Source organism: Schistocerca gregaria, chromosome 1, assembly GCF_023897955.1.
Source record: "Schistocerca gregaria isolate iqSchGreg1 chromosome 1, iqSchGreg1.2, whole genome shotgun sequence".
NCBI classification, from domain to species: Eukaryota; Metazoa; Arthropoda; class Insecta; order Orthoptera; family Acrididae; genus Schistocerca; species Schistocerca gregaria.
This window is the reverse complement of record NC_064920.1, coordinates 1,057,038,978-1,057,057,184: the sequence shown is the minus strand read 5'-3', so window position 1 is coordinate 1,057,057,184 and position 18,207 is coordinate 1,057,038,978. Positions and strand designations below refer to the sequence as shown.

Sequence of the window (18,207 nt, the reverse complement as noted above, 5' to 3'; positions counted from 1 at the left end):
TGCTGACAGGCACAGTTAAAAGACACTTATACAAAACTTATGACAGCAACCTTAATCAGCAAAATAGAAACAGAGAAACACACACGCGTCATACATAGAAGCAAGCACACCTCATGCACACGACTGCCAACTCTGGCAACTTGGGCCTTAATGCTACGTATTGACATGAATTGACAGCAATAAATAGTGCCACCTTCCCTCCTGCAAAACCATTCTTGCCTTTAGGCATCCATTGAATTATGGAAAAAAGACATTTTTGTAGTTAACATTCAAAGTATGTTACACAATGACATGATACTGCACCATTTTAATCTTCATGGCACTGACCACGGAAGCACATGTGGTTATGCCAATATATTACATTTGTGCGTATTGAAAATCAACCGTTAATCCCTACATTACACTTCAGCCCTCTGCAGATTTTTCTGCTTTTCACTGTAAATTTTTAGTCATAAATTTTACACGTGTTAAATATAGAGAATCAGTAAATATAGCATTACTGTAGATTCAGCCAAGGTTTCTATATCATTTTAATTCTTGACACTATTTCAGATGGTCCTTACTTCACATACACAAGGAAGGAACCCATTGGTGTAGTAGGACAAATTATTCCATGGAACTTCCCTCTCGGAATGGCTATGTGGAAGTGGGGCCCAGCACTCGCCACTGGTTGTACAATTGTGTTAAAACCCGCAGAGCAGACTCCTCTTGCAACACTGCATGTGGCTGCCCTCACTAAAGAGGTAACTTGCTTAGCAAGCTACCAACACCCTCAACAATCTTTACTGTTGTAGCTGAGCTTGCTAAATCATATCTTCACAGGCAGGGTTTCCCGATGGTGTCATAAATGTCATACCTGGTTACGGTCCAACTGCAGGAGCTGCTATTTCCTCACACCCAGACATTACTAAAGTAGCCTTTACTGGCTCCACAGAGGTAAATATTTGCAATTTTTGTTTTGATACTTATTGATTTAAACATTTTAAACATAATGTATACTTACTTGTTAGCAAATTACGATGTGCCTTCAAGTTCTAAGGACTCCAATTTTTTTTCTCCGGACTGGAAAGAGGTAGAAACATACGCATTGTTTTAAAATGAGGCCACGTTCATTGTCAATACATCCCAGAGATGGCAGCACTGTATGGTAGATGGAATTTTACCGCCAGAGGCGAGAATGAGAACTGTTTTAAATACTTAAAATGGCGACGTATTCCTTACTTGAACAGGGTGCAATCATTCATATTCTGAATTTGCATGGTGTGAAACCAATTGAAATTCATCAACAGTTGAAGGAGACATGTGGTGATGGAGTTATGGATGTGTCGAAAGTGCGTTAGTGGGTGTGACAGTTTAATAAAGGTAGAACATAGTGTGACAACAAACCGAAGCAACCTCGGGCTCGCACAAGCCGGTCTGGCGACATGATCGAGAAAGTGAAGAGAATTGTTTTGGGGTATCGCCGAATGACTGTTGAACAGATCGCCTCCAGAGTTGGCATTTCTGTGCACACAATCCTGCATGACGACCTGAAAATGCGAAAAGTGTCATCCAGGTGTGTGCCACGAATGCTGACAGATGACCACATGGCTGCCAGTGTGGCATGTTGCCAAGCAATGTTGACGCACAATGACAGCATGAATGGGACTTTCTTTTCGGCGGTTGTGACAATGGATGAGACGTGGATGCCATTTTTCAATCCAGAAACAAAGCGCCAGTCAGCTCAATGAAAGCACACAGTTTCACCGCCACCAAAAAAAATTTCGGGTAACCACCAGTGCTGAAAAAATGATGGTGTCCATGTTCTGGGACAGTGAGGGCGTAATCCTTACCCATTGCGTTCCAAAGGGCACTACGGTAACAGGTGCATCCTACGAAAATGTTTTGAAGAACAAATTCCTTCCTGCACTGCAACAAAAACGCCCGGGAAGGGCTGCACGTGTGCTGTTTCACCAAGACAACGCACCCACACATCGAGTTAACGTTACGCAACAGTTTCTTCATGATAACTACTTTGAAGTGATTCCTCATGCTCCCGATTCACCTGACCTGGCTCCTAGTGACTTTTTTCCAACAACGAAGGACACTCTCCGTGGCCGCACATTCACCAGCCGTGCTGCTATTGCCTCAGCGATTTTCCAGTGGTCAAAACAGACTCCTAAAGAAGCCTTTACCACTGCCATGGAATCATGGCGTCAGCGTTGTGAAAAATGTGTACGTCTGCAGTGCGATTACTTTGAGAAGTAACGCCAGTTTCATCGATTTCGAATGAGTAGTTAATTAGAAAAAAAATCGGAGGCCTTAGAACTCGAATGGACCTCGTATAGCAACAAAGCTAATATATGTTAGGAAATAAAAGATACCACATGAAGTAATTCACACAGGAATCAATGAAATTTGAAATGATAAAATAAATGATCAACCCCCCCCCCCCCCCATGACCATGGACCTTGCCGTTGGTGGGGAGGCTTGCGTGCCTCAGCGATACAGATAGTCGTACCGTAGTTGCAAAGGCAACAGTCTGGATGATTGACTGATCTGGCCTTGTAACAATAACCAAAACGGCCTTGCTGTGCTGGTACTGTGAACAGCTGAAAGCAAGGGGAAACTGCGGCCGTAATTTTTCCCGAGGGCATGCAGCTTTACTCTATGATTAAATGATGATGGCGTCCTCTTGGGTAAAATATTCCGGAAGTAAAATAGTCCCCCATTCGGATCTCCGGGCGGGGACTACTCAAGAGGATGTCGTTATCAGGAGAAAGAAAAAGCGGTGTTCTACGGATCGGAGTGTGGAATGTCAGATCCCTTAATCGGGCAGGTAGGTTAGAAAATTTAAAAAGGGAAATGAATAGGTTAAAGTTAGATATAGTGGGAATCAGTGAAGTTCGGTGGCAGGAGGAACAAGACTTCTGGTCAGGTGACTACTGGGTTATAAACACTAAATCAAATAGATGTAATGCAGGAGTAGGTTTAATAATGAATAGGAAAATAGGAATGCGGGTAAGTACAGTGAACGTATCATTGTGGCAAAGATAGACATGAAGCCCACGCCTACTACAGTAGTACAAGTTTATATGCCAGCTAGCTCTGCAGATAACGAAGAAATTGAAGAAATGTATGATCAAATAAAAGAAATTATTCAGATAGTGAAGGGTGATGAAAATTTAATAGTCATGGGTGACTGGAATTCGGTAGTAGGAAAAGGGAGAGAAGGAAAAGTAGTAGGTGAATATGGATTGGGGCTAAGAAATGAAAGAGGAAGCCGCCTGATAGAATTTTGCACAGAGCACAACTTAATCATAGCTAACACTTGGTTCAAGAATCGTAAGAGAAGGCTGTATACATGGAAGAAGCCTGGCGATATTAACAGGTTTCATATAGATTATATAATGGTAAGACAGAGCTTTAGGAACCAGGTTTTAAATTGTAAAACATTTCCAGGGGCAGAAGTGGACTCTGACCACAATCTATTGGTTATGACCTGTAGATTAAAACTGAAGAAACTGCAAAAAGGTGGGAATTTAAGTTGATGGGACCTGGATAAACTGAAAGAACCAGAGGTTGTAGAGAGTTTCAGGGAGAGCATAAGGGAACAATTGACAGGAATTGGGGAAAGAAATACAGTAGAAGAAGAATGGACAGCTTTGATTGATGAAGTAGTGAAGGCAGCAGAGGATCAAGTAGGTAAAAAGACGAGGGCTAGTAGAAAACCTTGGGTAACAGAAGAAATATTGAATTCAATTTATGAAAGGAGAAAATATAAAAATGCAGTAAATGAAGCAGGCAAACAGGAATACAAACGTCTCAAAAATGAGATCAACAGGAAGTGCAAAATGGCTAAGCAGGGATGGCTAGAGGACAAATAAATGTAAGGATGTAGAGGCTTATCTCACTAGGGGTAAGATAGATACTGCCTACAGGAAAATTAAAGAGACCTTTGGAGATAAGAGAACCACTTGTATGAACATCAAGAGCTCAGATGGAAACCCAGTTCTAAGCAAAGAAGGGAAAGCAGAAAGGTGGAAGGAGTATATAGAGGGTCTATACAAGGGCGACGTACTTGAGGACAATATTATGGAAATGGAAGAGAATGTAGATGAAGAAGAAATGGGAGATACGATACTGTGTGAAGAGTTTGACAGAGCCCTGAAACATCTGAGTTGAAACAAGGCCCCCGAAGTAGACAACATTCCATTGGAACTACTGACGGCCTTGGGAGAGCCAGTCCTGGCAAAACTCTACCATCTGGTGAGCAAGATGTATGAAACAGGCGAAATACCCTCAGACTTCAAGAAGAATATAATAAATCCAATCCCAAAGAAACCAGGTGTTGACAGATGTGAAAATTACCAAACTATCAGTTTAATAAGTCACAGCTGCAAAATACTAACGCGAATTCTTTACAGACAAATGGAAAAACTACTAGAAGCCGATCTCGGGGAAGATCAGTTTGGATTCCATAGAAATATTGGAACATGTGAGGCAATACTGACCCTACGACTTATCTTAGAACCTAGATTAAGGAAGGGTAAACCTATGTTTCTAGCATTTGTAGAATTAGAGAAAGCGTTTGACAATGTTGACTGGAATAACTACTAGAAGCCGATCTCGGGGAAGATCAGTTTGGATTCCATAGAAATATTGGAACATGTGAGGCAATACTGACCCTACGACTTATCTTAGAACCTAGATTAAGGAAGGGTAAACCTATGTTTCTAGCATTTGTAGAATTAGAGAAAGCGTTTGACAATGTTGACTGGAATACTCTCTTTCAAATTCTGAAAGTGACAGGGGTAAAATACAGAGAGCGAAAGGCTATTTACAATTTGTACAGAAACCAGATGGCAGTTATAAGAGTCAAGTGACATGAAAGGGAAGCAGTGGTTGGGAAGGGAGTGAGACAGGGTTGTAGTCTGTCCCCGATGTTATTCAATCTGTATATTGAGCAAGCAGTGAAGGAAACAAAAGAAAACTTTGGAGTAGGTATTAAAATCCATGGAGAAGAAATAAAAACTTTGAGATTCGCCAATGACATTGTAATTCTGTCAGAGACAGCAAAGGACTTGGAAGAGCAGTTGAACGGAAGCATAGGGTCTTGAAAGGAGGATATAAGATGAACATCAACAAAAGCAAAACGAGGATAATGGAATGTAGTCGAATTAAGTCGAGTGATGCTGAGGGAATTAGATTAGGAAATGAGACACTTAAAGTAGCAAAGGAGCTTTGCTATTTGGGGAGCAAAATAACTGATGATGGTCGAAGTAGAGAGGATATAAAATGTAGACTGGCAATGGCAAGGAGAGTGTTTCTGAAGAAGAGACATTTGTTAACATTGAGTATAGATTTAAGTGTCAGGAAGTCATATCTGAAAGTATTTGTATGGAGTGTAGCCATGTATGGAAGTGAAACATGGATGATAAATAGTTTGGGCAAGAAGAGAATAGAAGCTTTTGAAATGTGGTGCTACAGAATAATGCTGAAGACTAGATGGGTAGATCACGTAACTAATGATGAAGTGTTGAATAGGATTGAGGAGAAGAGAAATTTGTGGCACAACTTGACCAGAAGAGGGGATCGGTTAGTAGGACATAGTCTGAGGCATCAAGGAATCGCCAATTTAGTATTGGAGGGCAGCATGGAGGGAAAAAATCATAGAGGGAGACCAAGAGATGAATACACTAAGCAGGTCAGAAGGATGTAGGTTGCAGTAGGTACTGGGAGATGAAGAAGCTTGCACAGAATAGAGTAGCATGGAGAGCTGCATCAAACCAGTCTCAGGACTGAAGACCACAACAACAACAACAAATGATCAAAATCTAAATACTTCTGAAAATGGTTGCTATATTGTTTTATTTATTTATCCATCTTTAAGCATTTACATGCAATTAAAGACAAGATAAAAAAATAGTGTCAAAGTTTAGAAGCTGTGGTCAACCAAATAATCATCAATTGATGAATTACAATTTTTGTCTTGTCAATTACTATTTTTTTGGATCTGGTTTGTGCATTATGAGGTTTTATGCTTATGATTATACCTTTCTCAAACATTGCTATGGTCTGTCATACATGTACATAAGTATTTTAGTCTCAACTCATTTCCAGACATGCAGCATTTATTACTGTTCACCTTTTCCTTCACAAGTTTCGTTTCTAACATGTACATAGCAGTAAGAAGAGAAATTAATTTTAGTTAAATACCTTCTAAAATGATGTTTGGTATACTCCGCCCATTATTCTTACTTTCCTTTTTGTAAGCTAAAGGATATTGAACTTGCTCCACAATTTCCTCAGAAAGTTATCCCATATTTCCATAGTGAGAGAGCATGAAAAGTACGTACCTGTGGTATCTAGTTTATATCAAGTTCTGCATTGATGGTTGATCATTAACTGCTGTGTCTCCATTAACATACACAACAATTTTCATTGATTTGACTTGTTCCACCTTTATTGTCACATTTCACAATACAATTGCCAGTTGCATCCCTTAAATAAAATATTATTCACAAGCAAACACTCCCATTATCTTACTCATTTGTATGACAGTTTCCACCTATTCACAGTGTCCATTTATAACAAAGTTCTGACAGTAAAGTAACACAACATTGGTTTCAGTTTACATAGTCAGTTTACACACCAATTTCTTGCTATAAGACACAGATGCATAGGCATCTATCATGTAGCTTAAAATGCATAATGCATGCAACAGAGGCTTTCCCATATTCACTCAAAGAAGTTAATGAAAGATAATGTATGTTAGTGCATGGGTGAAAGTAGATGTTAATTGTACAAATGTTAGTGGTGGACTTCTCAATACACAGATGTTGCTCGGGTATTAGCTTGTGTGGGAGTAGTGATTTTTGGGTTAGGTGGCTTCTGAAAGACTTAGGTATGGATTTGTTATAATCTCAGGAAATACATATTTATTTATAAAACTACTAGGTTGGAATTTATTAGAATGGTTGAGTTTTGCAGTAAGCAATAACTTGGTTTGCGTAATAAATGCATTGTTAATGAAATATAAAAGGTTACAGGACCATTTTGTGTGTTTACACTGGGAATTACCTACTAATAAGTACATTAGCCATATTTGAAATTATGATGTATTATGCAAATTCTTACGGTTGATTAAATGATTAATGAAGAAATATCATTCAGTCCAGAAAATTCAGGGTAACAAAAGTGTAATGTCAAACATGAAAATTAAATGGCAACAGTAATTGTAGTTGGATGCAAACTTCGGCACTAGTAATCTGATTAGTTAATTAGTTTCATAAAAATTAAAATATGTTACTGTAAAGTATGAATTCTGGTCTTTCTAATGCTATATGTCAGTGTTTCTATAATGACTAATTAGCGCAGCTGAAATTCTTGCTTATAGGCTGTAAAATATTTTCAATCATTAGTTATTCTTCGTTAACCTGTCGTTCAGGAAATATAGATGTACTACTGCAATGAGCATATTGAAAATTATCACCCGAAAGTTGAATTTCATGAAACAATGGTCTGAGTAATATTTAGACAGATTTGGTCATACTCTACATATAATTAATGTGGACAATTTCATTCAGATGAAATTTGAGGAAAATTATTGTTATTGGTATGTGTGCAGTCTTCAGATTAGGAAATAAGTTCTCATAGTTCTAAAATGGCAGAAATAGTTCTTTAGTTATGCATATTTTCCCTTCTGTTGCTCTGGTTTTCTATATAACACTTTTTAAGTATTTCATTTACTTTGTATGTTTAGTTATTGTTCAAACCTCCTTGGCTGCTGTGTCCACCATTTCATTGATCCAAAATTCCACATACCCTGGTGTCAAGGAGAATATTCTCTCCTTTCCTATCATGTCATTAAAATGATTTATGACTTTTGATGGTTATACACAGGGTGACACCATAAGATGAGTGTGCCACATCTGTTTTCAGCTCATGCAAAGCCAACCATCTGCAAAGTATTCTTCAGTGCAAAACATATGACAGTGCTGAAGAGGGTACTTAAATCTTTGAATAACTCATAAGTATAACAGTGCAGGAAAAGACAGATTGCTATTTACCACAAAGAAGACATTTTAAGTTGCAGAGACACAGTTAAAAGACACATAAAGCTTTTGGCCACAGCCTTCATCATTACAAGAGAAACACACATCATTTACACACAAAAGCAAGCACACCTCATACACATATGACTGACAACTCCACCATCTTGGGCCAGAGATGCTGGAGTTTCCATTGTTTTATTTCTAAGCACTCTTGACTGTCGTGTGAGCTGCACGATTGCGTGGTAGATATCATTGCTATCCTCTTCCTTAGATTCAGAGCTGACGCAGCAGCTGCAAAAATGACCATCTGTTTGTTCCTCCAGCACCCTTTCATGCATCAATATTCATTTGACTACCTTTTTGATGTGATTCACAATTTGAGACCATACTGGGGAGTAATATTCACAGTAACTTTCACACCACCTTTCCAACTCACTGACAAATAAACTTTTTTTCTTGGCATTTAACTTTTTACCTGGGCCAAAATAAGTTCAATAGGATTTTAATGAACATGGGATGGAAGAAAGCTGATTACACTATGCTCTTTTGCTGCAGCCGGTTCATTAGACTGGTATGTTGGGATTTTGGATTGTATAGCTTTACAAGTTCGATTAACTCCACGTTATTCATGTCACCTTTAAATTCTTGCAATAGAAAAATGCTCTGTATCCGGAGGAAAATATTTAATTTCTCCCATCCATTGTGTTACTGAAGCTTTGTCTGACACAAAATGGTACGGCACATTGCCCGTTACTACAATCGAATTTGAGGGAATATTTTGCAACAGCAAACTAGGAACAATTTCTATGAAAACCTTGGAATTTGCATCTCATGATAATCATCTTGTCTTGTGGAATGAAAAATACAAATAAATTGTTTGCAATGATGTCATGACCTGAGACAGTATGATGGATGATTATCTTACCTTTTCCTATCAGTGTTTTTGTTCTTTCTTTAGCTGTGTGGTCTATTCATCCTATTATTAATGTGTGATATAGATTGACCAAATTCTTATCAAGGCACATGATGTCAATGAATTAATTTTTCCTCACACCATGCAGATACTGGTATCTCCAGGCTACTATGTGGGTTACAACAGATGACTTCCTTCCATCAAATAACTTTATGTCTTTGAGGCTAAAAACAAGCTTGTTTGAGATAAAGTATTTCTCTCATTCATGATAACTATGGATACACCTGTGTACTATGTTCTACTAGAATGTGTCCACTGTGGTCATATGTCTGTCACAACCCCCCCCCCCCCCCCCCCCCCTCCCAGGAGAGAATGATCTGTTGATACCCAACCATAGCTCTCTTCCTTCCTTTTCTTTTCAGTTCTCACATCCTTATGCCCATGACTGTTACGTAGGGTGTCTCTTCTGTCTACCATTCTTGAAAGTGTAAAATCAGACCCATACTATAGAGCTCTAATTCAAAGTACTCACACACAGTGCTGTCTGTGTCAAAATCTTTTACGGTCACAAATATTTTTTCAGATGACCTCTTTTACAACTAAAACAATAGTAACACAAAAAAATTAATGCACAACAGCCAACAAACACTAAAAGTGCACAAGGCAATTGGTTCTTAAGGAGATGATCAAGGCAAGCCACACATCAACAATGGTTGCCCCTTGCTTACTGCATCAATACAAATTGTCATGTAGCTGTGGTGGCAGTGTAAGAAGTTGAAAATGTTTTTCCTCCCCCTTATCCCACACCTAACCCCATCAGTGCAAATTGTAATGAAATTTTGTTGCACACATAGGATATTTCAAAAATACATTTTGAAGAGAAAATCAGGGGTAGTCTCCTTGTACAAATACTATAAATCTACATGTAGATGTAGATGTAATTCTGTGACCCTTGAGAATCCAGGGTGATAGTCACATTGTTATTGTCTTACAAGTATAAATACAAAAAGATGAGAACTTTTGTACAAATGCATGGTCTGATGGGGGTATATACCAACAAAATGTTCACAAACTTCCAGACTTGTCAAATTGCTTAAAGCCCATAAGCTTTTGGTTAGGTGTTTCTCAACTATGCCAAACTATTATGTTGTGAACTTCCTGTTGAAGCTAAAGGATGAAACATACTATCCAGAATAATGAGGCAGACATAAGAGCTTCTCAAGCAGACATCACTTGAAGAGAGTAACATTAAAAAACTCTCCTCTGTCATTTGATCACCTACATTTCATGACCAGCCAAAAGCTCATAAGAAGGACACAGCCATATGGCCAGCCCATCCTGAGCACCACTGGATCTCTGGTTTACTGACTCAGAAAACATCTGATCAGCCTCATTATCCTGCACATGGGTTACCATAACAAGAATATGACTGACTTCATCAGCTCAATTCAACATCTGTGCCCTGGAGGATGAAATATCATGCTATGCTTTGATGTAGTCTTATTATTCACATGCCTTCCCAACAAATACTTTATATAACTCTCTCCAAGTTTTTTGACAACACTGTAGTGGATTTATTTATGTACACTCTAACTTCATTTTTTGGTGTACAGTGGAGAATGCTTTAACCACACAGATGACATAGCGAGGGAGAGGCCATGGTTCCAAATATAGCTAACATACTTATGAAATACTTTGAGGATATTGTCCTGGATGCAGCTGTCACAAAATCTAGATGCTTTTATTGTGATACCAAGGACATGTTCTTTGTCTAGCCTCATGGACATGGAAAGCTGGAAGAGTTCGTGAACCTCAGCAACATCATCCATGACCACATCAAGTTCATGATGGAGGTATAGAAGGATGATGTCATGTTGTTACTTGATGTTCTTGTCTGCTGAAAAGCAAATGGATGTTTCAGGAACAGTGTTTACCAAAAACCCAGCCAAAAGACTGGTATCTGCAAGCATCCAGCTACCAGCACTCAGCACAGAAATTTTGCATTCTAAGAAACTTGAAACATAAAACAGAAGCCATTTCATACACTTCAAAAAGAACTACCCTCTTATGAAAAGTATTCAAACAGAATGACTACAACAACTGACAAATTTTGGAAGTTATTTCATGAAAGCCTTATAAACAGAAGGTTCCTCAAGGAGGACATGAAGAAAATTGTGTTTTGCCATTCTGTTGCTCGGTAATGGAAAAGAAAAGCAGACTCCTAAAGATGCATAAAATTGATTGTATTCAGGCCACTACCAAAAATTTGACAACTTGTGAGACCAAAGAAAGAGGATGTAGGCCTTACAACACCAGGAATATACAACGTATTGTGTTGGTGTGGAAGTTTTATGTTAGGCAGACAGATTGCACTAATGAACAGTGCTGCATAGAGTACCAGAGCCATTTTGGCCTGTGTTTCCCTGAGAAATCAGCAGTAGAAAAATGTGGTCTGGAAAACGGCCACTGAATTGTATTCAGTGAAACATCTGTTACTAAGTGAACAAATGGTTTTTGGGACCACATTATAAATGAAGCAATGAAGATAAAAATTTCTGACAACAGCCCCAAAAAAGACAGCAGTCTGCAGCTAAGCAAAGCTTGGGGTCCAGGTATAGGAAGATTAAAGTGGGTGCAGCTGTCATGCAGTCAAAACATTACCTTATTTTGTGCTGGAGTGGGCACCAGTGACATCAAAGGACTTAGCATGGGTATATAAGGATGGCAACAGGAACCACAAGAGAGTCACAACTTGACAATGGGTGTGCCTCCACAGAGGGCCCAGGTTCTATTCATGATACTACCAGGGATTTTTTCTTGTTGGGAGAAATAGAACAGTATACAGTCAGCCTCATGATACCAGATAAGGATCTTCTTGAATGAGAAGTAGTGGCTCCAAGGTGGGGAAAGCCGAAAGTGGCGTGCTGACCCCATATCCCTCCATACCGCATCTACATGATGCCATATGACAGAGGACTACACAGTAGCCTGTCAGCACTGCACAGTCCTCTGGGCATAGTTACAAAGTTACTTGAGAATGGGTGAGGAGCATTCAGATCAAAGCTTGTTTGTTTTAAACTACTTGAACCAGCTGAAAGCTTGAGAGAATTTTATTATGAGAACTTTTGCCTTTTGTGGGATAACCATAAAATGCATGAATGCAGAAGATGCTGGTATCTATAATCTATAACATTAAAGTGTCTCCCCTTCTTGAAATTCATAGAATGTTAGATGTGTGTTCAATGTGTCTGTGTTCAAGGAATCTGCAGGAATACTATTTCCAATATAACCATGCTGAGAATAGCCTTGTGAAGTTTAACATAATCTCAATCTTTCTTCTGAAGACTATTTTATTTTTGTAATAGCTATATTTTACATGATATTTAATAAGATTGACAGTATTAAATATTTAAAAAAAACACATTATTATATACTTTTAGTTTCAAATGGAGCTATATATTTGAGAACAGAACTTTTCTAATTTTTATTTAATTTATATTTACTTTGTAGGTGGGAAAGATAATTATGGAAGCAGCAGCAAAATCTAATTTGAAGAAAGTATCTCTAGAGCTTGGAGGAAAAAGTCCTCTTATTGTTCTAGGTGATGTCAATGGTGAGTAAAAAATACACTTGTGCCATTTTTGTTCTTTCATTCAGTCACATTGAGCAGACAGTGCTTGATGCACTGTGCTAACATTTTGGAAGAATAGAATTGAAATCCCTGATTGTCCACCCAGATATAGGTTACCTACATTTTCTCTAAACTAATTAAGGTGAAAACAAGAACATGTATGTTGAAAAGGTTTCTCTTCTACATCCTTCTATTACCTGAGCTTCTGCTTCACCAATGATCTCTGCTCCATCTCTAGTGGCCTCGTCATTGATGGGACATTGAACTCGAATACTCCTTTCTAACTTAATTCATATAATATTATCCATAGATGGGATAACTATTCTTGGCTACACTCCTGATAACAATTCCTACTGGTATCTTCCCTTATCAGTTTCCTCCAACATTTCCCCCAACATTTCTTCATTTTGTATCTAATCAATATATCTGATCCTAACTATCTTAACTGTTATATAATGTTGCTCACAAACTATAAAATTTGTGATAACATTCGTTGCCCTATGTCAACACTTATCGTCAACACATGTGCTTAATTATCTGTCTTGTGTGCCTTCTCACCAATGTAATTCTGGTTACTAAATGGAAAATCTTTGTGGCACTTCTACAGTACCCTTTAATGTAGTCATTTGACCCTTGAAGTTCTGGATACATGCAGCTGCCAGCCAGCCTGATAAATATTGTACATTGGTTTCAGGACATACTCACTAGGTAGTGATTATATTCCTACCATTGACACAACCATAATATGTAGTTCTTATTCCAACTTATTCTTGACATATAAATTATTTAAAGTGTGTGCAGGATAACATGGCTGGTAGATACACAGCCAGCAGGATGAGCATGGGGAGAGTGGTATTTGTGGGCCTTCCGAGCAGATACTGTAGGAGAAATGCCCACACTGCATGATGACCATCCAAAAAGATCACCTCTCCTTCAGTTAGTATCTAAAAAGAATTCTCCTAAAAATGCAACAAAAGCAGCAATTATTTTCACCTGAATTGTTAACCATATATAACTTACAGAGAAACAAGCAATGGTAACTCCAGGTTGGAATATCAACAGTATTAGGAAAAGGATTGATTTAATGTAATTGGATAGATAAAAAAATCTACTCAACAAGTGGCAGTAGAAAAAAACACATATAAAAGGTATTCCAGTTTGCAAGCTTTCAGAGCCAGTGGCTCCTTCTTCTGGCAGAGGGGTTGAAGTGGAAGGAAGAGCAGCAAAGGAAAAGGACTGGTGAGGTTTAGGTAAAAGGGGTGGAATTCAGAAAAGTCACCCAGTACCCCAGGTAAGGAGAGACTTACCAGGCAGGATGAGAAGGAAAGACTATTTGTTGGGGACTGCACCAGCCTACATTTGAAAACCTGAGAGAGAGCTTAAGAGTGGAAGACGCTGTAGTTCTCAAGAAAGAGATTACTTGCAAAACATTCTACACGAGTTAATAAGAAAAAAAACCTCACTGTATGTGGTAGAGATGGGAGGGGGCAACAAAAAATAAACAGATCAGAAAACTAACAAAGAGTGAAGAAATGAATAGTTAATGTGAATAAATGCTGAGAATAAAGAAATAAATGTAAGTTAAGGCCAGTTGGGTGGTAAGAATCAAGGACATATTGTAGCACCAGTTTCCACCTGCAGAGTTCTGAGAAACTGGTGTCTTGGGGGAATAATCCAAATGGAAAGTGTGGTAAAACAGGTACAGAGGTCATGACTGTCATGTTGTAGAACATGTTCTGCAACAGGATGTTGTGTGTTGCCAGTATATACCCTCTGTCTATGCCCATTCATCCTAACTGATAACATGGTGGTGGTAATGCTGCTGTAAAAGACTGATCAGTGTTTACATAACAGCTGGTATATATGGCAAATGTCATTTCACAGGTGGCTCTCCCTTTGATAGTATATGTTTTGTCAGCTACTGGTCTGGTATAGGTGGTAGCAGGAGGGTGCATAAGACATGTCCTACAGTGGAGATGTTCACGGGGGTAGGAGCCGTAGGGTAGGGGGATGGGTGCAGAAGGGCCTGACAAGTATATTGTGGGAATTGGGAGGGCAATGAAAAGGTATTCTGGGGTTAGCGGGCAAAATGTCAGATGAAATGCACCTCATTTGTTGCCATGATTTTAAGGAGTCATAGCCTTGTCAAAGTAGCTGATTAATACGTTCAAAGCCAGTCCAAGAAATTTGTTTTTGAACCAGGCTGGTGGGGTAATAATGTTTGTTAATAAGTTTAATGTGGACAGAAGTGTGTAGCTGAACTTTGGTGAGGAAGATATGAGTGAAAGGAAAGTAGCATTGTATTCAGATAGGACCCTGTGAAATTTAACTGGGAGTATGTATTTAGAGATTCCAAGATGTTTAACAGGTCAGCCTCACTATGAGTCTATATAGCACAGATGTCATCAATGTATATAAACCAAACAAGGGGCTGAAGGCTTGTGGATCCCAGGCAAGGCCCCTCTAAGCAGCCCATGATAAGGTTGGCATTAGAAGAAACCAACCTGGTTCCCATGGCTGTGCTACCGATTTAAGGACAGGCATGTGTAAAGATCTGGGGCACAGCCTTGGGAACCAGGATGGTTGCTTCCTATGTCAGCCTATTTATGGGATGCTTGGTTGGGGCTTCCCTGGGATTTATAAGCCTTCAGCCCCTGGTTTGGTTTAGATACATTGATGACATCTTTGCCATATGAATTCATGATGAGGCTGATGTTTTAACATTCTTGGAATCTCTAAATACATTCTCCCAATTAAATTTCACATGATCCTATCCCAAATAACATGCCACATTCCTTGACATTTCTCACTGAAGGTCAACTAAATGCTTCTGTTCACGTTAAAACTACTAACAAACAACAGTTCCTACATTTTGACAGTGGCCATCCTTTACATGTCATATGTTCCCTGCCATCCAGCTTCAGTATTGGAAGAAAATGTATTTGTTCAGATGCAGACTCTATACAACAATACATCACCATTCTCACTTCAGCCTTCACTGGGCATAATTACCCCACCAGCCTAATTCAAAAGCAGATTTCACAGGCCAACATATCCAATCCTCATACTGTTGATCCCTCCAAAAATCAGTTTAGGAATACATCACTTTTCACTTACTATTATACTGGCCCTGAATGCATTAATCAGCAACTCTGACTAGGCTACGACTTCCCAAAATCATGCCCTCAAAAGGGGGCCATTTTATCTGACATTCTTTCTATGACACCTATAATAGTTTTTTGTTCCCCTCCCAATGTCTGCATAATGCTTGTCAGACTCTGTGGTCCTTCTACACCCATCCCCCACCCACTCTTTGCTCCTACCCCAGTGAACATCTTCACAGTAAGACATGCCCTATGCAATCTCCTGCTACAACCTATACCAGCCCAGTAACTGACAAAATATATACTATCATAGGGAGAGCCACCTGTGAAACAACACATGCTATGTATACCATCTGTTACCTGTTGCAGCGGCATGATCAGCACCAAGTTATCAGTTAGGATGAATCTGCATAGGCAGAGTGTGTATGCTGGCAACTCACAGTATCCTGTTGCATGACATGCTCTAAAACATGACAGTAGTGATCACAGTGCCTGATTCGCCACATATGCCATCTGGATTCTTTCCCCAGATTCCAGTTTTTCATAACCCTACAGGTAGGATCTGAAACTACAACATGTCCTTGAATCTCACCATCCCATTGGCCTTAATTTACATTAATTTCTTTGGTCTAAGCATTTCTGTACAATAACTATTACTTTCTTCACTCCCTTTTAGCTTTCTATTTTTTTAACTCTTGCATGATGTTTTGGCAGTAATCTCTTCCTTGCATATTATCCTATATTCCACTTTCAAGCTCTCAGGTTTTCAAAGCTCATCCAGTGCAGTCCCCAACAATCAATCTTTCCTTCTTATCCTGTCCAGTAAGTCTCCCCTGACCCAAGGTTCTGGGTAACTTTTCCTAAATCTCACCTGTCCTTCTTCTTCAACCCTTCTGTCAGAAGAAGGAGCCATTGACTCCAAAAGCATTGCAATTTTAATACCTTTTGTATGTATGTTCTCCTGCCAACACTTGGTGAATACATTTTTTTAACTATCCAATTAAATTATATTTTCAAAAATTGATTATGTTATTGAGAAAGATAGGTTACTACCTATCCTAAAGATGACCCATTGAGTTGCAGACAGGCACAATGCTAAGACCATTACACTTTAAAGCTTTCAACCAAAGCCTTCTTCAGCAATGAAAACCCACACATTGACACAAGCAAGCACACCACACATGCACACATGACTGCTATCACTGGCAGCTCTGACTGGACTAGTGGCAATCATGTGTGCATGACATTTGCTTGCTTGTGTTAATATGTGTGTGTTTTCTTTGCTGAAGAAGGCTTTGGCTGAAAGCTTTAATTTGTAAAAGTCTTTTCATTGTGCCTGTCTGAAACTTAGCAGGTCATCTTAACATTCTATATTTTTCCTAATATTGTTAACTTTCAGAGAAGTATCATAGAGGTGAAATTATTTTAGAACATACATTTCTCTTGTTGTCATGGTAAAGGACGCTTCTTTTGCCAAAACACAGCAGAGTGTACACAATGTCATATTGCTAACACATTGTGCAGATGCAGCTGTGAGAGAATTCTGAAACTGTGATTTATTTAGCTTAGTAAGTGAGGAACTGAGGACAAGTAAAAAACTATAGCTTACAAAAAAGCACATTCTCAAAATAAAAATAAATGTGAAATGTCATCATTTACGTTTTTCTAGAACCCACAACATTTCTCGTTTCACCTGGTATTGATGGCCCTTAAAAACTATGTTCTTTCATTGAAAATGTCTGTAGTTAGTGGAATAACATGGTAGGTACCATACAGCGCAATACTCTGCTCTGTGCATACAATCATTTGACAAAATCTCATTTCGATATCTCAAACCATTTATGAAATATGAGGTATGTTATGGATATGTCATTCTGGTTTTATCACTGTACTTCACGATCACAAGTGAGTGTGCTATATAAGATGAATTTTCCTAAGATTAGAGACTGGTAGAGCTCAATTTCATATGCAGTAACATGTTGTGTAATATGCACCAAATGCAAAATCATAGGAACCCCTATTTTTCATTGTGAATTTTTTGAATTTAATCCAGTGTGTTACCTAGTTGTAAATATCACAATAAATATGACCATTAACAAAATTATGGGCACATACTCATGAAGCTAACTCATAAAGCCCTGAAATGAGATCCATTCTGTTTGAGATTTTGCCCACCACACCTAGAATAGCTTTTCCTTGCCCTTATAATCTCTGCAATATCCTTGTCAGGCCCTACACTCCTTCTGCACACATATCCCTACCCTATGGCTCCTACCCTGTGACCATCCCCACTGCAAGACTTGTCCTATGCACCCTCCTACCAGCACCTATTCCAGCCCTGTAACTGGCAAAACATATACTATCAAAGGGTGAGCCACCTGTGTTATGACACATATTATATACAAGCTGCTATGTAAACACTGTTTTCTTTTTACATCGGCATGACTACCACCCAGTTAACAGTCAGGATGAATGAGCATAGGCAGAGGATGTATACAGGCAATACACAATATCCTGTTGCAG

General features: G+C 38.8%; 1 protein-coding gene across 1 annotated transcript in view; it reads left to right on the top strand.

The window, feature by feature from the left end:
- Positions 1-18,207, top strand: part of LOC126281049 (retinal dehydrogenase 2-like) — a 76,112-nt gene that overhangs the window by 38,100 nt on the left and 19,805 nt on the right. The window contains exons 5-7 of the mRNA XM_049979812.1: positions 553-743; positions 823-936; positions 12,460-12,562. Coding sequence (XP_049835769.1) covers positions 553-743; positions 823-936; positions 12,460-12,562 — 408 coding nt within the window. The remainder of the gene's footprint in view (positions 1-552; positions 744-822; positions 937-12,459; positions 12,563-18,207) is intronic.